This window comes from Bipolaris oryzae (genome assembly GCF_000523455.1).
Source record: "Bipolaris oryzae ATCC 44560 unplaced genomic scaffold scaffold_77, whole genome shotgun sequence".
NCBI lineage: Eukaryota > Fungi > Ascomycota > Dothideomycetes > Pleosporales > Pleosporaceae > Bipolaris > Bipolaris oryzae.
Window position 1 is genome coordinate 1 of NW_006911353.1, and position 20,593 is coordinate 20,593.

At 52.1% G+C, this 20,593-nt stretch overlaps 9 protein-coding genes across 9 annotated transcripts; 5 read left to right on the forward strand and 4 right to left on the reverse strand.

Annotated features, from left to right (window-relative positions):
- Positions 1 to 598: 598 nt before the first annotated feature.
- On the forward strand, positions 599 to 2,239 carry COCMIDRAFT_97003 (uncharacterized protein; the record flags this gene model as incomplete). The annotated part of the gene is made up of 1 exon (XM_007690396.1): positions 599 to 2,239. The coding sequence occupies one exon, from the start codon at positions 599 to 601 to the stop codon at positions 2,237 to 2,239; it is 1,641 nt and encodes a 546-aa protein (XP_007688586.1).
- Positions 2,240 to 2,951: 712 nt separating this feature from the next.
- On the reverse strand, positions 2,952 to 5,061 carry COCMIDRAFT_37301 (uncharacterized protein; the record flags this gene model as incomplete). Its single annotated transcript, XM_007690386.1, has 2 exons — positions 2,952 to 4,570; positions 4,752 to 5,061. The coding sequence occupies 2 exons, from the start codon at positions 5,059 to 5,061 to the stop codon at positions 2,952 to 2,954; spliced, it is 1,929 nt and encodes a 642-aa protein (XP_007688576.1).
- Positions 5,062 to 6,820: 1,759 nt separating this feature from the next.
- Positions 6,821 to 8,183, forward strand: COCMIDRAFT_97030 (uncharacterized protein; the record flags this gene model as incomplete). The annotated part of the gene is made up of 2 exons (XM_007690397.1): positions 6,821 to 7,013; positions 7,108 to 8,183. The coding sequence occupies 2 exons, from the start codon at positions 6,821 to 6,823 to the stop codon at positions 8,181 to 8,183; spliced, it is 1,269 nt and encodes a 422-aa protein (XP_007688587.1).
- A 991-nt stretch (positions 8,184 to 9,174) lies between these two features.
- COCMIDRAFT_96968 (uncharacterized protein) lies at positions 9,175 to 9,827 on the reverse strand (the record flags this gene model as incomplete). Its single annotated transcript, XM_007690398.1, has 3 exons — positions 9,175 to 9,402; positions 9,456 to 9,670; positions 9,791 to 9,827. 3 exons carry the CDS (start codon positions 9,825 to 9,827, stop codon positions 9,175 to 9,177), a joined length of 480 nt encoding a protein of 159 aa, XP_007688588.1.
- A 1,618-nt stretch (positions 9,828 to 11,445) lies between these two features.
- On the reverse strand, positions 11,446 to 12,497 carry COCMIDRAFT_97034 (uncharacterized protein; the record flags this gene model as incomplete). The annotated part of the gene is made up of 4 exons (XM_007690399.1): positions 11,446 to 11,696; positions 11,747 to 11,845; positions 11,891 to 12,294; positions 12,343 to 12,497. The coding sequence occupies 4 exons, from the start codon at positions 12,495 to 12,497 to the stop codon at positions 11,446 to 11,448; spliced, it is 909 nt and encodes a 302-aa protein (XP_007688589.1).
- Positions 12,498 to 12,688: 191 nt separating this feature from the next.
- COCMIDRAFT_37305 (uncharacterized protein) lies at positions 12,689 to 13,253 on the reverse strand (the record flags this gene model as incomplete). Its single annotated transcript, XM_007690387.1, has 3 exons — positions 12,689 to 12,899; positions 13,072 to 13,185; positions 13,222 to 13,253. 3 exons carry the CDS (start codon positions 13,251 to 13,253, stop codon positions 12,689 to 12,691), a joined length of 357 nt encoding a protein of 118 aa, XP_007688577.1.
- A 1,254-nt stretch (positions 13,254 to 14,507) lies between these two features.
- Positions 14,508 to 17,514, forward strand: COCMIDRAFT_5826 (uncharacterized protein; the record flags this gene model as incomplete). Its single annotated transcript, XM_007690375.1, has 8 exons — positions 14,508 to 14,624; positions 14,769 to 14,868; positions 14,924 to 15,005; positions 15,056 to 15,102; positions 15,152 to 15,478; positions 15,530 to 16,348; positions 16,399 to 16,566; positions 16,616 to 17,514. The coding sequence occupies 8 exons, from the start codon at positions 14,508 to 14,510 to the stop codon at positions 17,512 to 17,514; spliced, it is 2,559 nt and encodes an 852-aa protein (XP_007688565.1).
- A 679-nt stretch (positions 17,515 to 18,193) lies between these two features.
- On the forward strand, positions 18,194 to 18,940 carry COCMIDRAFT_96952 (uncharacterized protein; the record flags this gene model as incomplete). The annotated part of the gene is made up of 1 exon (XM_007690400.1): positions 18,194 to 18,940. The coding sequence occupies one exon, from the start codon at positions 18,194 to 18,196 to the stop codon at positions 18,938 to 18,940; it is 747 nt and encodes a 248-aa protein (XP_007688590.1).
- A 210-nt stretch (positions 18,941 to 19,150) lies between these two features.
- Positions 19,151 to 20,093, forward strand: COCMIDRAFT_97050 (uncharacterized protein; the record flags this gene model as incomplete). The annotated part of the gene is made up of 3 exons (XM_007690401.1): positions 19,151 to 19,205; positions 19,258 to 19,973; positions 20,034 to 20,093. The coding sequence occupies 3 exons, from the start codon at positions 19,151 to 19,153 to the stop codon at positions 20,091 to 20,093; spliced, it is 831 nt and encodes a 276-aa protein (XP_007688591.1).
- Between the last annotated feature and the right edge of the window lie 500 nt (positions 20,094 to 20,593).

The following is a 20,593-nucleotide window of genomic DNA, read 5'->3' on the forward strand; positions in this document are numbered from 1 at the left end:
AGTTATAGAGCTAATAGTAAGCTTTAAAATAAGTTACTACTTACCTAATTTAGATAAGTATTCGCTAAGTTATTTAGCTACCCACCCTCTACCCGCTATTTACCACGCTAACTAGAGTGGCCCGCTTACTAGTGAAACACGTTATATGTTGATAGTTCGTATCTAGAAAAGTAGCTTAAAATATAGCTATAAGATATACATAAATTAATAACATTTATAAGATAGCTAGGCATTCTATCTAATCTGCCCTATACAAGCTTTCTACCGGCGGATTAGCAGTTAGGTGGGTGACCACTAGCGAATCCCCGCTGTCGTATGTATATTTTTACTTATTGCTTAGTTTTTACACAAGTCACGTGCAAGTATATTGGCGTACGAGATGCACAGCAGTGCCTCACTATTGCTTGCCTGGCACTAGTACAGACGTCATTCTTCCTGCCCATCTATGATAGCGCCACTTGTCCCCAGCCACGTTTCGTGCAGCCCCTCAACTCCTACCCCCATCTACATCATCAACATCACTTTAATTAATTTCTCCTCAATAGGTTTCGGAACAGATAGCTAAGAAAATACTAGCATTCTTCCTTTTTTTCCAAAAATGTCATCCCGCGGCCTCCCCGAAGCCCTGATGCAAAAGGTCGACGAATACGTTGACTCGCTGGCACCCCAGATCCAACCCCGCATTGCGTCTGAACTGGAAGATTTCCAACAAAAAACAATCGATAGCCTCGAAACACAAGTTGTGGATGCCTTTCGCTCCCTTTTCAATCAAGACTCATCTTCTGGACATGGCAATCGTGGCTCATCGTCGGGCGGCCCGTGGAATCTCAGTGATGCAGCACCCGACGCGTACGGCGGACAGTCGCTGCCGTTCGCAGACGAAATAGCAAAGTTGACCCGCAGCTTTGGACAGATTTCTGATGAGGCAGGTGGGGATTTGCGTGAAATATTTGCACTCACACAAGGGAATGACAATCGAGGGGCGCCGGATCAAGCCCGATCTCAAGATGTGGATTTTTCATCTGGAGCAAGGGGGTTCTTGTCCTCGGCCCTGAACGTAGTGCAGGATAGTCTCGAAAACCGGAATGGGTCTGATGGTGGGGGAGGTAGTGGCCAAGGATTCGAAATTGGAGGTCTCCTCGGCATGCTGTCCAACACTATCAAAGATGCGTCGCGAAACCCAGAAGAAAAAGCTAGGCTTATCAGCCCTGAGATCAAGCAGGTGGTAGGTGAGAAGTTGCGATCGCAGCATGCGCCTATTGCTGAGCAGTTCACCCGCATTGCGCTGGACCATATCAAGCGCTGGCTGCGTGGGAACACCAGCTCGAGGGACCTGGGCGAAGGTGCAAAAGCCGAGATCGCAGAGCAAGTAGGCGACTTGGTCAAGGGTCTCGGGAACCTTTTCGGCAAGAAGAGGAGCGGAAACGAAGGATCCGCTAGAGGCTTCGACGAGTCGAGTCGCGATGGCGACAACGGCAGCAGTGGAGGCGGCTTCTCACGCGTCATCAGCGACAAACTAAGCACAGGACTAGCAAAAGTGCATCGAGAAGTACGCCTCGAGTTCCGCAAGGTACTTGGACAAATCGAAAAACAGCTTTTCGAGCTCTTGCCCGACCAGTTCCAGCGGCCACTGGAGAAAATCCTCGGTGGTAACCCCTTCGACTCACAGCTGGACCGTGACGCAGAACCCAATGCAGACCGCGGCTTTGGCGACGACATCAAAGCCAAGCTCCTCGGCAAGATTCGCGATCTTATCCGCAAAGTGCAAGAGACACTCCGCGAGAGCATTCTCGGCGTCGTCAACGGTGGTCACCGTCGCTTCGAGCGCGAAAGCTGGGTCTTTGTGCAATCCATGGTAGAGCAAAAAGTCCAGCGGTACCTCCCCGACGTCAAAATCAACGTGCCAGATGACATTGGTAACGAAAATGTCAGCGTGGGAAGTCCTGTGCAGCAGAATATAGGTGGGGGGGCTGCGGCATACGAACAAAGACCCCCTCATCCTCCTGTTTCACAGCATCAAGAGTACAGACCAGACCAGCAGTACGCTCCTCCACCCCAGTCGTATCAGCAGCAATCGCCGCCTCCACCGCAGTACCAGACTGGAAATTATCCTCCACCACAACAGCAACATCAACAATATCAAGGTTATCAGCAGGGATATCTGCAGCAAGGATATCAACAGCAGGGACATCAGCAACAGGGCTATGGTGAGAATGAGTACAGGAGGAATGAGTACTAGGAGAGAGGGAGAGAGAGAGAGGAAAGGGGGGAGAATGGATGTGTCTACGCGTTCCAGCTATGGAGACTTGAGAACGAAAACGAAGAATACTATTACACATTTTGAGCTAGCTATAATAAACCAAAAAGTCCAGTCAATATGCACATGAGAGAAAAAATATGCAATTCCCTGCTTAATTTGAATCAAGCAAGTCGATCCCCCCCATTCATTTAATGAAATACAGGCACAACATCACATCGTAGCTAAAACCAAAAACTGCATGCAAAAAGTGATTACCGGCAAAATATTTTACCGCGTCTCAAATGGTATTCATCTGCGATCCTAACGCAAAGAAGGGAAAGGAGAGAGAGAGAGAGAAAGAAAAAAGAGACAACTATATCATATCGACTACGCTTACTATCAAACGAACGCCATGCATGCCAAAAGAACCCCCCAAAAAAACAAGAGCACAAATCAAGTCAAAAAAACCCCCCACAGTGGTATCATGAGACCTTCGCTTTGGACCAAACCCCATTTCGCCATGACACGCCGTCATGGTGCGCCAGTTGGGACAAAAGAAACCGCCCTCCCCCCAACTAATAAAGATATACGCCCCCCGACCCCCCCCCTCTATCGCAACGGAGGGGAAAAATAGCAGTAGCAGGAGTAGTAATAGTAAAATGATAATGATAATAATAATAATAATAATAATAATTACAATTATAACAACTTCTTACCCAGACGATGAAGCAGAGTCGTCAGCAGCAGGCGAAAGTGCTCCAGCCAGGTTGCGCGGCAATGCCTTGATAGCATTGTGTACCTCGCTGCTAGCCATCTTCTGCCACTTTTCGCGAGTGTCTTGGTCAGCAAGTGCGTCGGCGCCCGCCTCGCCAACCTTTTCGTACAGCAAGCGTGATACATCGCGATTCACATCTGTGTATTCCTGCTTTGAAACTTCCTTTTTTAGGTACAATGGCTTCAAGACTGCAGTCACCATGCGCTGCAGTTCAGCCTTGGTGGAGTAGGAAAGTGATGGACGGATAGGTGACGAGTCCTTGGAGCGGGGCGGGCTGCTAAGACCAACAGAGCGATGCGCGAGCTTACGGCGACCAGCGCGATCGTCGTCTGCGGGCGAGTATGGTGAGTAAGTGGGTGACAGTTGGGCCTCCTTTTGCGCAGGTGACGCAGTACGAGCGAGATTCAAAGGTGGCGGTGTCGTCATGCCAGGGAGTGTATGATAGACGGGAGATAGTCCCGGTGATGAGTGCTGTGGCGAGCAAGCACGTTCAACGATAATGCGCCGAGGCTGAGGGGCGGCAATCTCCTTATCGCGCTCGGCAAACCGATCCACCTCGACTTCTTGCAAGAGAGATTGCAAAAAGCCAGGAGCAGGGGCAGATGATTCGCCATTTGCAGCTGGTGGCGATGATGCCGCCGCCGCTGCAGGCGCATGCGCAGCGGTATTGCGACGAGCCGCCGCCGCTGATGACTCCCCATTGTCCACATGTATACGTGTCCGAGGACGCTTCAACTTGCGCTCTGGTTTCTGCTCGCGAGGCTCCGACTCTGCAGAAGAATCAATAGACTTCCGCTTGCGTGCCCGTCGACTGCTTGTGCTCGCCACACTGGGTGCAGGTTGTGCCTCGGCCTGAGCGAGTTGTTCGCGAGCCTTTTCGAATTGGTTCCACGCGCGTAATTCTTCCTGTGATTCGGGATCTTTTGGCGTTTTTGGCGGGTCGTGATGTAATGTTCGGTTGGTAGGCTGTGCTGTTAGGTTGGAGTTGCGGCGTCTCCCAGTGACAACGTTATCAGTGACCATCTGGAATCGATTGCCTGCTCCTGCCCGCCGCGCTACACGCATGCGTTCTTCCCATCTGCGATCCTCGCGGCGCGTAACATCGGACTGGTTCTCAGACTGCTCTTCTTCGTCAAAGGGAAATTCAATATCGAACTGTAAGCGGTCCCAAACGCTCTGCCAAACTCCTACCCATTCATCAGGGGCTTGATTGTGGCGGGGCACACGGCTTCTACCATTAATCCAGGCAGCCGGGCCTCGGATAGCAGGTCGTCGTCTGGATGCAGCCTCGAGCAAACCGGGGTTCTCGACACAGCCCTGACAGTACCAGGGGCCACGCGAGGGCATCCGGTCAAGCCCAGCGCAGAAGACATGGCACAGTTGCTCGCAGCTGTGGCAGTACATGAGTTGTGACGCGTCGCCAAACTCGTCGCAGACCATACATGCGTCATAACTTCCATCATCTTCGAGGGTATAGTCCTCCTCGATGATCATGGATGGATCGATATCGGCGACTTGCTGCTTGTCTTGGACGGTGTATTCGGAAATCTTGGGGCCTATACAAATGTCAGCCGGCGATTCGTCGTTTCAAGTCCATGTCATGTGGCGCAACAGCATAAGGATGGGCAGAAAGTTGTGTTGTGCTCGACTGACCATTTAGCCAGTAGCCAGGCTACTACCAGGCAACGAAAACAACGTCATGACTGCAGAGCTCCGTAGTATCCAGGACAAACATACCTCCAACGCATGCGCTGAGCTCGACCATGTTGAAACTGGCTCGGCATATAGGGCAGCTGTTCGCTCGCTCGACCCAAGGCTTGAGACAGTCATTGTGCAGGTCATGGCCACATGGAAGCAAATGTGCTACCATGTCCTCGTCCTTGACAGAGGATACAGCCACGTCTTTGTTCTTGGCATCATGTTGGTGTCCGGCTGGGACATCAGCACTATTCTCAAGGGAGTGGATCGCGAGCGGTGGTACGGTGGCGGTAGGGCCGTCGTCTCGGGGGACGAGATCGCCGAGGCAGACTATGCACGTCTCGGCCATTGGTGCTGTGTTTCGAAGTGAAGGAACGAATGTACTCGTCGACGCGATTCATAAGTTGGGAAGATGGTCGGGTAGACAGAGCGGGGACCGTGGTTTAAGTACGCGGACGCTAGTGGCTTGGCCGGCGGATCATTGATCATTCACTACCCTGCAGCAGCCACACTCACACTCGCACTCGACAGGCAGTCGCGCCAACCCCGGAAACTCGTGACAGGTGCTTGGTGGAGGGGCACTAAGTGGGTACCGAGTCCAGGTTGGGTCTGTACCGTCTGATCGTATTCTATCTACGTATATGCCGTCAGCTTGCCTAATTGCTGCAGCCCTAAACGCTCAGTCAGTCAGTCAGTCAGTCTGCAGAGGTTCTTACTGTACCTCACTACGTGTCCCGCTACCCCGAACGGGTGTGCGCATATGACTTGCCCGCGTTGCTCAGTGGTGAGTCGGAAAGACAAACATGTTTCAGCCAGGCCGCTCTGCTATGCTGCGCTTGCTTGCCCACATGTAGCAACGGGACCTTAAGGTGTCTCTGTTATGGGGTCCGACTATGTCCAGGGTGGTACTAGTCTTCCCAATGTGCATACGCAGTCTTGCAAGGGGAAGGTGATACGGCAAACGACATTGACAATAACCTTTCGAGTCTGATGGCCTATTCTGGATGCTGGACGGCCACTCGACATGTGCAGATAAGACAGCGGAAGCTACAGCAGCTATGCCCAGTCCTTGGTGCATACTTAGTATCGTGATGCCGTCTCAGGTACATTCTCCGCAGAACTGTCAATGCCAGCCCATGCAATATGCAAAACACGTACGAGTGCCATGTGAAAATCGGGCAGGTGCCGGCACTGCCAATCATTATCTTCGCATCATCATGTTCCGTGGGGTTTGCGTTCGACAGCCTTTGTGTGCGTACATCTCTCTCTCTCCGCGCAGACGATAAAGTTGAACGCGTGGCTCTTACTATATTTCTACAGCCATCGTCTTGCGCAACACGAGCAATGTGAAGCCTGTAGGCAACCACTCAAAATCGCACACTAGATCTATCCTAGCTGCCCTACACATGACCGTCAGGTTAGCGACACAGCAAGGCAATGGGTGATTGTTGAATCGAAAAAAAACATCTTCTAGTCTCCACCAACCGCGCTTGCTGACCAGGTTACCCAGCTCTCTTTGTATGCGCTGCAGCCAATCCGGTAAAAACAGGCGCAAAAGCCGCAGAATCTTGTTTGACACGCAATCGGAATCGTGACCGCCCTGGTGGAGAAGAGGAAGATGGACAGCGGTGAGGAGAATTTTGCTGCCCGTCGATTTGGAGGGGTATCCTTCGATTCCAGCATCTGTGTGCCAAGCCCACTAACCGCTTGTGACATGGACCATTGTTGCCAGGTACACTTGGACACACCCTCAGCCTTACCCTTTTTCGAGCCATGCTGCACACAGACATATCGTGCATCGCGTCGCTAGATTCTGGTGTTTTCACACAGGACGTTGCATTTGCTGCCTGTATCGTACTGTTGAGAAGAATGCACTGCAAAAAAAGGGATGACATCGCTCATGCCGGCGCCTGGTTACCTCGGCATGACCTCAGAGCATACCAAAAGAAGGGTCATGTCCGATGAGGGTAGTCGTAGTCGTGAATGTGAAATTTGCTCCTATTGATATAACACCACCTCCCTTCACCACTCGATTCCCATCATTTATCCATTCAAATTTTTTGTTTTTAAGAGTGAGAAAAAAGCAAACAATTTTCTTTTACAGCAAAATGGCTCAAGAGTCGCGTCAGTACGAATTGGTGCTGCTTGGAGCCACTGGATACACGGGCAAACTCGTCGCCGAATGGATCACGACACATCTGCCTGATGACCTTAGGTGGGCCATCGCGGGGCGCAATGCAAACAAGTTACAGGCCGTTGTCAAGGAATTTTCCGAACTGAGGCCAGATCGCAAAGAGCCAGGTACGTGACGAAAATGTCCCGTGGCGACAAAACCATGTGACCGACAGAAAGAGAGGAGAAAAGAAAAAGAAAAAGAAAACTGACGGTTTCCCAGCCATCGAAATCTGCGAGCTGGAACAATCTCAACTCGAAACACTTGCCAAAAAGACTACACTCGTAATCACAACCGTAGGCCCTTTCATGCACTATGGCGAACCCGTCCTCGCCGCCTGCGTCAACAACGGCACGCACTACCTCGACTCAACGGGCGAGGTGCCCTGGATCTATGATATGGTTGCAAAGTACGACGCGCTTGCTCAAAAGAACAAGACCATCATCATCCCAGAGTGCGGTCTTGACTCTGTTCCTGCAGGCATCATGGCGTACGTGCTTGCGCGAGAGGTGCGCAAGCGGTACAATGCCGCATGCGAGCGCGCCATCATGACGCTGTACAGATTCAAGTCTGGAATTAGTGGCGGCACCTCGCTTACCATGCTTGAGCTGTTCAAAAACTATTCGCTCAGCCATTTAGCCAAATCAATGCATCCGTACTCGTTGTCGCCGGTCAAGGCGGACAAGGTTGCTGCGCCGCCTGCAGGAAGCTTTCCCTACAGTCTTGTTGGCCTGAAGATGATTCCCGAGCTGGGTGGTGTTCAAACCACGGGACTGATGGCTCCCGTTGATGAATGCATTGCACACCGCTCATGGGGTCTGTACCAATCCTCAGGCGACGAAACATTGCAATATGGCCCCCGATTCCGCTTCAACGAGTACGCGCGCGCACCAAGCTTTTTTGTTGGTCTCGCCCAGAAGGTGGTGCTTACCTCCATCTCCGTCTTACTCGCTTTCCCCCCAACGAGATGGATCGTGGAGCCGCTGTTCAAGATGGTGATTCCCAGCCCGGGCCAAGGACCGTCCAAGGAAAGCATGAAGAAGGACTTTATGCATTACCGTGGCGTAGGCTGCACCGAAGATGGGAAAAAGGTAGTCGCGAATCTAGAAGTCGCTCATGGTGGCTATGTTGCGACGGCCATTACGTTGAGTGCGGCTGCCAAGCTAATGCTCAGGGGGAAGCTTGACCAGACAGAGGCTGGGAGGCTGGGAGGTGGTATTTTGACGCCGGCGACGCTAGGTGACGAATACGTGAATACGCTGAATGAGTTTGGCATGAAGATTAGGGTAGACGAGTAGCAGGGCACGGGAGTTGTGCAATGCATCATTGGGGCTCTGCGTGGTTTGGGATTGGCGTCAATATCGCACATGGTATCTATCTATTGAATTGAATCTTGTGTTACCATGGCTATTTTACCCGCCTATTGATCATTTGTGTTACAAGTCCTACCTTGTTTCTTTCTTTCCCCCCACCCCCCTGCCCACACATGCCCACTCAATCTCCACCTTGCGAGCAGCCACAAACGCCACGGTGCTACTTCTGGATCTCAACAACAGTCACGTTAGCACCGGAGCAAGGCTTATCTCACCGGAGATCCCGCGGGCGACAAGTGCAAGTTCCAGCCGATCAAGTCTAAACCTTGTCTGGTCTAAAGGGGGAATAGAGAAGGGGGAAGGCTTGACACATCTTCACTAGCCTGAACCCGAGAACTTTAAACTCTTCCCAACGGCCTGGCTAACAGGTGTGTATGATGTCAGAGCCATAGTATAGTGCTTGGGCAATACACACGCACAGAGTCTGTTTCAAAAACCTGAGATGTTGTCTATGAATGCACTGTAGATTTGCAGTTGATGCCGTTGCATCTCATTTGATTCAATAACCCTTCCAAAGCGCTGGGCAGAAGATTTGCATTTCAATAGCAGCAACAATCACCACGCCTTTCAAGATGGTTAGTTTACCTCGACAGAACGATGGTATACCTAAATCAGTGGTGGCAGACTATTATTAGGTAATATGAGCTTGGCCACTGGGAGGTCACTCCGTTCACCATACTACCCATCTATGTCTATAGGTCATTCGTAATGGCAGCTGCCTGGACTGCCTTTCTAGCTGGGAAACCTGCGCCATGCGACACACATTCATGCGGCTACGTGTTGACTCTGTAACCCCGCAATCCACGTGTTTTTTTTTGGGGGGGGGGGGGGGGTTGTAGAGCGAGTTCTCGAATCGCCTTCTCATCCTACTTTGGCTTTGACGAGTCATCCACTCGAGTGTTAGATGCCGCCATGTTCATGAGTCTCCTCTGTCATTTGGCTCCTCCTTGACTAGTCTGGCTTCGTTCTTTCGCACGTCAGCGGGCCCCTGTTTTGCTAAAGTCTCAATCATCTCCGCAACCGCTAAGGCTTTCTTGCGGTTTGCCTCTTCATCCGCAGGATCGGCGAGGGTATCAAGACCACCAAAGAGCCAGAGTTCCTGTAAATCACGAATGAGGGTCGAGATGTCCTGAGCGGTCTTGATCTATTCATGGGTGTTAGCAATGCTTGGAACAAAATCGCGTGCACATGACCTACCAATGCAGCGCTTTGTTCTTTGATCATCAGTTCTTTGTGTGCCGAGGTTGAGTAATCCAGCACAGGCTCATACTCGGTCTTATTTAGTACCGACGAGTATTCAGTGGCTTCGTGCATCTTGACAGTGCGGAGTATGGTAGATAGGTAGCCATCACCGCCCCAGGGGTCATCTCTACGGTTGTCCACAATTGACTTGCATAATGCTTCTGTCTTTGCTAGGGTAGCATCAGCAAGTGCTCGATTCGAGGTGTTTAGGGATATGATGACTTGGGCGACCAGGTTGTTTTGCTACACTAGCCCCGCGCTGGTGCGGGGAAAAGGCTGGGGAAACATACCGAGGAGCGCCTCTTTTGTGCGCTCTGACGGGTTCATGGTGGCGTATTGGGACACAAGAGACGTAAGGATGGAGTGTGCAGTATGACAGGAAGGAGCTCCAGTCAGTCACGGTTGCCAAGCTCACGTCCTTATCGATAGCAGACCCAAAGGAGGTCTGTGCGCATCGCTGTGGTGATTCTCACCAAGCATTCGGGATTTTCATGGTTCGTGCGCCGGGCAGGGCTGATCATGCAGCTGTGGGGGGCGGCTGCATTCGCTTTCGTATCAGCAATACACAGTATATCTTGCTTTTTTTTTAAAACAAGGACACATGACCCGAAATGCGTGAGATGATGCCAATTGATGGCTTGCTTGATTCACCATAGCAGTCTTAGTGGCATTTTGGTCAAATCCAGTTGTCGTAATGCACTACTGACTTGTTCCTGGACATGACGTGCTACAGGGTTCCTGGTGTGTCGCGAATCTGGGACCGTAGAATTAGCCCATTTAATCCCCGGCTATAGTGCTCTAGACCAGGTCATGGGAAACATGGCGCTATGTGTCTGCCAGTAGTCCCGCTCATGTGTGCTCGGCAAAGAGGTGGAGAGTTTGACAAATCACTAGCGAGTCAACTCTCGGAGCGTCACGTACCCATTTGCTGGGCGCATCGAAAGCTCGCGGAAAGGGGATTTTTGCCGCTAGGTCAAACGTTGTTGCGGACGTTCAACGGACGTTCGAGCGGGTCGCGTGTCGGCACCATGTGCTAGTCTGTGTTGCGCGTGCACCGCCGTCAGAGACCCCGAACCAGTTTCCGCCCACATGCACGGCGGCCAAGGGACTTTTTGCGTGCTTTTGCGTCGGCAGACCATTTGTGAAGCGCTTCGGCATTTGGCCCAACTGCCGATGCTTTGGTGCCAAACGTGCCCTTTTCAGGCCCATGTTGATACGCACTTGAACACTCAAACTTGGCAAGCTGCAGCCGTGAGCACGTTCTCCTTTGCGTGGCTGTCTGGCCTCGCGATGGGCTCGGGAACGCCGCACCCTGACACCAACCTCTAGCCTATTCGAGGCGGCTGTCATGGTACCTTTGGCTGCAATTGGCCCATCGTCAGGCTGGATTTGGCAGCATGCTATCATCGTAGCCGGGTTCGGAAGGCGTCCCGTGTGTGGCTGGTGGCTTGCATGGGTCTAGCAAGCCCCAATTCCAGAACAGGGGACACGTACTTACTGATAAAGTGCCCTCAGCTGCGCCAATACTCCGAAAGCGCTATCAGAGTCTACGTCGAGGACAACTGCGTTAAGCGAGGCAATGCGGATTGTGCAATTGCCGACATGTGCATTGTTGCGTGCGTGCCATCTATCCATATATGTGTGTGTGTAGCTACTCGTCAGCATTGGCGACAGAAAACGCTCAGTAATCTCGCCTACTGGAACACGTAGGAAAACGCCAAAACTCCCGCGCTATTTATGCCCCCCTGTAGTCGCTCAAAATCCAACAGGCCCATGATGCAGAAACCAAACCAGCGCCAAAACAAGGCCGAGTATAAGTACTGCGCGCCGCTATGACCATAAAAAGAAACACTCAAGGGAATATCTGTTTGTGGCCTACACGGCCTTGTATGTACATGGACATGGGAAAAACAAAACAAAAAACATGGTGCAAAATGGGTAGTCGTTAAACAAAGCAAAGTATTCGCCGTCGCGAGATTGTATGCCACGGGCTGCGGCTCTTAACTCGCTGGGGTTTGGAGTGGGAGATGGTTGGTGGTGATGATGATGATGATGATGATGAAGGCGAGGACTGACGTGCGGATTGTTGCTGCTGTTGGGCCTGGCCTGCTTTGTGGGATTCCAGACTGATCACTCGTATCTTTGCGGGCTTGTCGTCATCTTCCAGATCGTTACCGTCGTCGGATTTGGAGGTTTCTGTGTGGAGTGTGAGTAATTTCATAGAGTGACGGGGAAAGGATGCGTACGAGAAGAGGCTGAGGTAGAGGTTCGCCTCGATGTCTGCCTGGATGTTTGCGTCGACGTCTGTTCAGAGGTATGGCATGGGGTTTCCTCGGAGTCTGCAACTGTCAGTCCAATATGACGCGTAGAATTGAGTTTGCCCTACGTACCGTCTGCAGATGACACAATCGAAAGCGGACTTCGCCTCTTTGTCACAGAAGACCTGCTACTTGCGGGTTGATATGATCGCGGACGATCGGATGCAGGCGAGTGAAATGCAGGCAACGCAGGCACTGGAGGCACATCTCTGGCGAGGTTCAGCTGTCCGCTATCGATTTCGGCAGACAAGCGGCGTATGACTGCGTCGATGGATTGATCTTGCTTGCTTCTCGACTTGAGACTACGAGCACGGTCGCCATTTGGTGTCACTCCGCTCCTGGCGCGCAATGCTGGGTGGATGAGATCAGAAGACTGGTCGAGTTTGCGTTGAAAAGCTTCAGTTGGGGGTTGTGCAGCAGTCAAGCTCCTTCTTGCAGCTTGGATTCTAGCCTGGACTTCATGGGCGCCGACAGATCTCCGGTGAGCCTTGAGTCTGGCCTGGACTTGGTCGGCGCTGACAGACTTTGAATCGGTTGTCGGTAGAGGGTCGGCTGCTATGGGCTTTGAAAAGTTGGGACAAGGCGCAGAGACTGGCCTGGATGGCTTTGTGAGGACGACGGGGGGGAAAGGCTCGGTACATGTGCTTTGTGGTTGGGTCAAGACAGACAGATTCGACATTATTATTGCTATGGGCAAGATTGTACGGTGCAGGATGGATGCAGAACCGGAGCAGGCGGGACTGCAAGAGACAGCTCAAGGGAGCAGGCCGTCTAATCTATAGTGGATAATCATGTCTCAACAGACGGGCGGGTCGCGCTTGGATAGCGTGGTAACTGGGTTTGCATCCATGCGCCGCTGCTTCTAGCGCTTCAGATACGGCACCGATGCTCGAGGCGCAGGCTGGAGGGCTGAATAGAGTTAGCAAGCGAAGATAACGACCCACGACGGCTTGGCGCCCGACCAGCATAGCTCAGCTCGCAAATACAAGGGAAATGAATCTGGCCGCACCACCAGCCATGCGAAAACGAATGCGGCAATGACCGCGTGCGTGTGGCGCCGTGCGGCATGCCTGGCCATTGGCTGCCCCCACGCAGCTACCGCCTGCTTCTGCACGGCGAGGCCCCAGACGGACCAAAAAGAACAGAGTCCATAGTATCCGTCGTGCTCAGGCTTGCCCTAATGGTCCAGCGGCTGGCGAGATGGACATGGCGCATGGATGTCGTTGTATGTCGTGGTACGTATGGGGAAGCACTTGGCCAGAGGCCGGGCTCGCCATGACGCCAGCCGGGGTAATGGCAATGGCATGCTTTTGGTGACGAGTCGCCATGTATAGACTGCACTACACTGCATGTGTAGTGTATGTGCACTACATGGCTACGTAGGTAGGTACGTATTTGAGTACATGTGTACTAGGTGAATGGCTTGCCAATACATGATGGATGCACACGTGCTTTCGCCAGTGCACCAGGCCAGGCGGCTCCAGCCCGTCAAGGGTGTTTTGGATAATGTTTGACCATGGTGATGATGATGGTGATGATGCTTTTGCGGCTATATTAGCACTACTATCCAAGGACATGTGTACGACGGATAATACCTGCATCTCGACTGGGACCGCAGCCTTGCAGCACAAGCACTGCGTCCATGCAGAGCGGGCCGGGCAAGCCGATCGCGCGGCTTGGCCGGGGACGTCATGACAATATCTCAGGGGAATCTGGGGGCGGCGTGGGAATATTGGATGGTGGTGAGGTGAGTTGCAATGGCGCCAGAGTGTGAGTGATTGGCCATGAGGAGCGGAGTGGCCGGACCACACACAGGCTGCATCCTTTTTTTTTCTTTGGTGGCTGCTCAGCTGCTATTGCTCTTGCTCTTGCCGTGGGCAGTACACGATGGTACTCTACGCACAGTGCGTGGGTGCGTGGGTGCGGCAACGTGACCAGCGACAGGCGGACGCTGTCCATGCCATGTACACACCGGCACGTGTGGAGTGAGTGTACATAGAAACAGACATTGTGCACATACAGCGACATCAACGAGCACGGCGTGGTGTTGATGAGCAGCAGCGCCAAGGGCATGATGATTGCGTCAGTGAGGCGAGCGCGCGTATCTGCCCATGGGCGGCGACAGCTGCACTCATCCCATACGCTCGCAGCGCTGGGACAGCTGCAAAAGCTCCCCCGCAACCCGCAACCCGCAACCCGTCGCCGCCTCGTGCCCTCGTGCCCTCGCCGCTATCCCCAGGGTTCAGCGTGGTGTTGAGGCTCTGGTGCCGCCACTCGGGTCTAGGCTCTTATCTTAGTGCATGCACTGTGCCCAAGCCCGGCCCTGTGCTCTCCCGCTTCCACTTTGCGACCCACGACGCGCCTGCAAAAGTGTCCGAGGCTGATCACCTTGCCTGTCACGCCGCCATCGCAGACTCCCCGGCTTACTGTTGCGCGCCCACGCTGGCCCATCGTCGAGTCTTCGTCTGTCGCGTCCCCGCCGCCGCGCCGCTGCGCCAGCCCACAAGCGCCGCCGAGCCTCCTAACCCGCATCTGCCAGCACCGCATCCACCACAACACCACGCCGCCCCCCATCTCCCCCCATCGCCGACACTCCCCCGCCCTCCTGCGCAAGCCATCGCGACAGCGCGCCGTCCCCCCGGAGGGTCCTCTGCCCTAGCCGGAGACTGTCGACACGCCGCCCCCGGCTATGGCAACCGTCGCACCACCACCGGCGAGCGAACGGAAGCGCGTCAAAGTTTACGAGCTCAAGAACAATGACTGGTTCGACAGAGGCACCGGCTTCTGCAAGGGCGTCGTAGCAAATGTACGTCTCTCCACCCCTCGCCACAACACCTCCCCGCTGCACGTGTAGCCCCATTGCGCCCACGCCCACGCCTGCGTTCATGTCCATGCCTACGCTCACGCCCATATCTGCCGCTCACACATGCTAACTGGCCTCACTCGACAGCAGGAGGAAGCAAGGATTGTAGTTCTGTCCGAGGACGATCAGTCGCGACAGCTCCTCGAAACGCGCATCTCCAAGGATGATGGCTATCAGAAACAGCAAGGTATGCGCGTGCCCATGCGCTACCCAAACACAAGCCGGCAGCTAATCAGCCACAGATACTCTCATCGTATGGACTGAGCAAAATGGCACCGACATGGCCCTCAGCTTTCAGGAGCCCGAGGGCTGTGCCAGCATATGGTAGGCATCCACTGCCTCGGTCAATTGAGCAACGCGCTGATTCCATACAGGGACTTTGTCAACGAAGTGCAATCGCGATTGCAGGCTTTAGCGCAGGGTACGTTGCACCCATCCATATAGCTTCAAGCAGGCTAATGCTGACCCAGACGATGGTCTCTCAGACGATTTGGACCATATTAGTCCCATACTTCTCCCAAACCCAGATCTCGGCAATCTCCACGAGATTGAAAACCACATGCGCGCTGCAAACTCTACCCCAGGAGGGCGAGAAGCCCTCGCCAAATTCATCCTTGCTCAGGATTACATACCGAAACTGATTCCGCTCGTCGACATGGCCGAAGACCTCGAAAGCGTATCGGATCTCCACCGGCTATGCAGCATCATGAAGATGCTCATCCTACTCAACGACACTGCCATTATCGAATATGTAGTGACAGACCCCGTTGTTCTGGGAGTGGTTGGAGCCCTAGAATGTCAGTGTCGCCACATACAACCTTGCCTCAATGCTTGCTGACTTCTTGCAGACGACCCGGATTTTCCCTTGCACAAAGCCAACCATCGACAATACCTCGACGACGAATCCAAATTTAAAGAGGTTGTCAAGATCGAGGACGAGAATATCAAGCGGAAAATCCATTACACCTATCGCCTGCAGTATCTCAAAGATGTGGTGCTCGCCCGCATCCTCGACGACCCCACCTTTAGCGTTCTCAACTCCCTCATCTTCTTCCACCAAGTCGACATTGTCCAGCACCTACAAGCAAACGGCCCCTTTTTGAAAGAGCTTTTTGGCATCTTCTCGCCCAAGGAGCAGAATCTCTCGAGGAAAAAGGATGCAGTCCTCTTCATCCAGCAGTGTTGCGCCATAGCAAAGAGCTTGCAGGCAAACGTTAGGGCGCAGCTCTATCAAAACTTCATCAGTGGCGGCCTGCTGGAAGTCATACAGTTTGCTCTCAAACACCAAGATGCTTCGGTCCGAGTAGCAGGAACAGACATACTTGTGTCTTTGATCGATCACGATGCTCTCATGGTGCGCAGCTACATTTTCAAGGCCATTCAGGAAAAGACCAAGCCACTTACCGATACCCTGATTGAGTTACTTCTGATCGAGGTGGACTTGGGGGTCAAGGCGCAGATGGCAGATGCAATCAAGATTCTGCTGGACCCCAATGCCAACTCGGCGTCGATAGAGGCGCTTGGGCGGACTAACAGTGACTTCCTTGCTAAGATGAGGGGCCAACTTCCATCCATACCGCAAACTGACTCTTTCATTCAAAACTTCTACGACGAGTCCGCACGGAAACTCTTCCAGCCTCTCAAAGATCTCGAGGGCCGCGAGTCGAGTAAGTTGAATTCTTGGCCCTTGTTGGCGAAGATGGCTAACGTTGTTCAGTGGAAGATTTATCCATGCAAGAAGTGTCGTTATACGCCCACCTGGTCGAGGTTCTTTGTTTCTTCATCCGTCAACATTCTTTCCGCAGCAAATACTTCATTCTATCCGAAGGCCTCGCAATGCGGGTAGCACAACTTATGGCCTGTCCGGAAAAGCATTTGAAACTCAGTAAGCATCTTCCACAATTGTTTCTATCTTGCTTACTGACTTGTCCCAGCTGCGCTCAAGTACTTCCGCACTGTTCTCGGTTTCCACGACGAAACACATAACCGGCAAATCATCCAACATCACCTCTTCGAACCCATCTTGCAGATCTTATTCGATACGATGCCTCGCGATAATCTCCTCAACTCAGCGTGCCTGGAGCTGTTTGAATTCATCAGGCGCGAAAATATCAAGATGATTGTTCAGCATCTGGTCGAGACATACAGGGAGAGGTTACAAGCTGTCACCTATGTCGATACATTCCAAAATCTGGTCCTCAAATACGACCAGAACCATGAGCCAGTCACTACTCAGGAACTCGACAATTCATTTACAAGTGTGGACAGTGACACACCTGCGCGACACGCCGCAAATGCCAATGGTGGCAAGTGGGGTCAAGGCTTGAAGGACGTAGATGCGGACGAGGAGGCATACTTCAACACATCGGACGATGAGGATGAACAGCTTGCCACTACTGGCAAACTTGCCCTCAACGGAGCATCGCCGGTGCGCCCCCTCGTCAATTACCCGGATGACGACGCAGATGATGCCGACATGGACGATCTCGCTACCGGGCTGCCAGCCTCTGTGCACAAGATTTCAGCAGAGACGCAAACCCCAGAAACCACTCCATCACCAAACTCTGCTTCTGCAGGATCGCCGCCAGAACGTATATCCGAAAAGCGCCGTAGAGAGGAGGATGAGGAGGATGAGCTTCTTGCAAGCATCTCCACATCTGCAGGTCCAAAGCGCCGTGCTTCGACATCAAGCAACGCAAGCTCAGGAAGCCTGCGGAACTTGCGCCGGAAGTCGCCCAGTGTCAATGCAGGCAAGGATGGTGGTGGAACACCAAAGAAGATCTCGTTGTCCATTCCACTAAAAAGTAGTGGTGAGGGAGGCGCGGGCGAATAGTATCGCACGCCCCCGCTCTTAGATGAAGATGAGCTGCAAAGGAGAAGGAAAGGCTTCTCATTTCTGCAGCGCGATGCGCTTTAAACAATCCTAAAAAGATACCCATTTGGAAACTCGAGGAGACACAGACGACGTTGTATGAAATGGGTGCGTACGGGATTTTTTTGGCTTCTTCTTGCAAATGTGTTTCAATAGGGTAGCGGCATTGCGAAAGGTGTAATTATCTAGGCGTTCAGTATCGTCGCCCTCCCCGGCGAGCGAGACGGGTTGGGACTGTGGCATGATGGGATGATGTAGCGCTGTGTGTCGGGCCTATCACCGTGCGTTTGGGTGTTTGGGTTTTCTGTGCATGATCAAGGGCATCATCCGGCCTGTGTATTTTATATCTCGTAGTCTTCGTTCGGGAATGCCAACTCGTCATCGAAGTCACTTCATGTTCTTCCATGGTCTTGTTTCTGTGAGCATGGCTAGGTATGTCTAGATGGTATGTTTGGCAGGTAGGACTGACATTGAAAGTCACGTTCCTTCGCGTCGCTTTACTTAGCGCGTTTGGCCCCGCATGTCTTTCACGTCGATATGACGACCCGCGTCAATGTCTTCCGCTTAATTCTCGTCTCGACGTTAGGTTCAATTGTCTCTGATATTCTAGAGTCATCTCGGTTCTGGGAGACGCCACGCAATGTCTAACGAGCATCCCTCCGTCAATCTGGATACATCGACTACACGAAAGAAAAATTCAACCGTCCAGGAACAAGACGCATCATCTTCTATGCCACCTAAACCTCCAACACTCACTTTGATACTTGCTGCCACGCCGAGTCTCGGCATAGGAAAGGATGGCGTCTTGCCTTGGCCACAGCTCAAAAAGGAAATGGGCTTCTTCGCACGAGTGACGAAGCGTACGTCGCCCTCTGCCCAAGCAGAAGGGTGTAGGAAAATAAATGCTGTACTCATGGGTCGCAAGACATGGGAAAGCATACCGCCTAAATTCCGGCCTCTCAAGGATCGCCTTAACATAGTGATCACATCGAAGCCAGAAGAATTTGCAAGCAAGCTAGAAAAGAAGACAGAAGTCGAAGGTCCACTTGTGTGCTCTGGTATCCTCGACGCCATTGCTCAGCTTGAGCGTGAGGACAAGAGCAATTTTCCATCTACGGACCTCGAAATTGATAGAATCTTTGTCATCGGTGGGGCTAGCATATACCGAACGGCGCTTGAACTTCCGCAGACGAAGCGTGTGTTGCTTACTAAGATCGAGAAAGAGTTTGGTTGCGATACCTTTTTTCATGTCAATTTGGATGAGACAACGATATGGAGGAATGCCAGCAGGGGTGAGGTTCAAGAGTTTACGGGAGAGAACCTTAAGGAAGGTGGGATTGAGGAGCAGGGTATCAGGTTTCACTTTTGCATGTATGAGCGAGAATAGACTGGTGAAAGTGAAGGAGTTAGGACTCAATCCGTAATCAATGACGTACTTGCCGTGATTGCGTGTAAACAAGAGAAGACCCGTAGTTGCCTGGGGGTATTTGACCTCTGGTTTACTTTCGCAAACAAACATAAAAACCATCGACTTACCCAATTCTGCATTCGCCACAATCTCGATCAACCCTATTCGTTCCCGTTGCTCACGATTGACATGGCTCACGAACATTCCTCCACACGATTGGTGTGGAGTGATCTATGGCAAGAAAGTATACCTATACGCTTTACCTCGCAATTTACAATTAACCAACCTTGTCGCAGAGCCTGTCTTGTACACCACACTGAAGTTTACCACAATCATCAACAACACCCTTCTCTCCCTCCTCCTTATCGCGGTTTACTCTGTAGTCTACGACACATTTTGCTTCTGGGTCACCCGACGAACTCGCCAGAAATACCATTACCAGATTGCCGACAGCACAACTGGAAATCCAGTAGCCAAACCCCTGAGCAAACTCGTCCGCAACACCCATGGCTCCCCTATGACGGTTGCTACCAAAGCTATACTTCACTCCGCACCCTTCGCCTGTGTCCAGTACATGACTTCGCAGAGCATCATACATATAGCGCGATGGATAGCGTCTGTTTCTATGACGAATAAGAATATGAAGCGACGGTGTAGCCGCCTGCTCGACAGGGGGATTGAATGCTCTGCTGTACTTCGCTACTACACTCCTCTCAACGTTGCAGCCGCCGCCATTCTTCTATGCATCATTCGCGGCTTCCAGCTACACGTTCAGTCGCCCAAGCGTCGAGTTCAAGATATCAACTACAGCCCTGGCTTTTTGAAATTTCTCTCCACTTGTCGACACATTGCCCAAATGATCCTCGCCTTACCAATTGCAGTTGTTCACATGTACACTCACATTTCAACAGAGACACCGTGGAAGTACCTGAAGCTACTAATTTTCCAGGCGTCTGCTTCATGGGCCATCTTTGTTGCAGGAAATTTGATATGTTTGCTTGCTGCACTACCCGTAAGTACACTTTCTGGGGTGAGCAAGATCCCAGACGGAATAGAAGCTGACAAGCGACAGGATTTCCAAGGTACTATGGAGGCACTAGAAGAGTCGGGAATCACAGGTAGTAGAGGATAAGAAGACGAGGCCATCTGTCGTGAAAGCTTGAAGCATAGATCATACTACGCGGTAGCTGCGTATGCCGTCCGAGAAGAGGATAAACTTGTTTGATCAAGCAGAGTAGAGAATTAGCCTGGCTCAAATGAATACATCTACAATGTCACACCAAAGAGAGCAAGTCCGGATTTGTCCGTTCGAACTTCACCACGTTATCGATCCCATGTTCGGATTCAGTCAGCAAGGCTTTCGTCATTGAGCCGAGGAATCACGATATACACCCACATCCAATGCCCAGCCTTGTCTCTGAACTCAATTTAATCCCAAACGCCGCCATTTTTCATGTTTGTTTTCTTCTTCTAAAAGTGACCAACTCTTCACCTACACCAACCACTTTCTTCTACAAGACACCCTTGAGCACATTGAACAAATCATATTCTTACAACAAGACGGCTGGATGATATAACCAAGTTGCCTAGTGACACAAAATCTCGCAATTCTCGACTCTGCCTGGCCGCCTG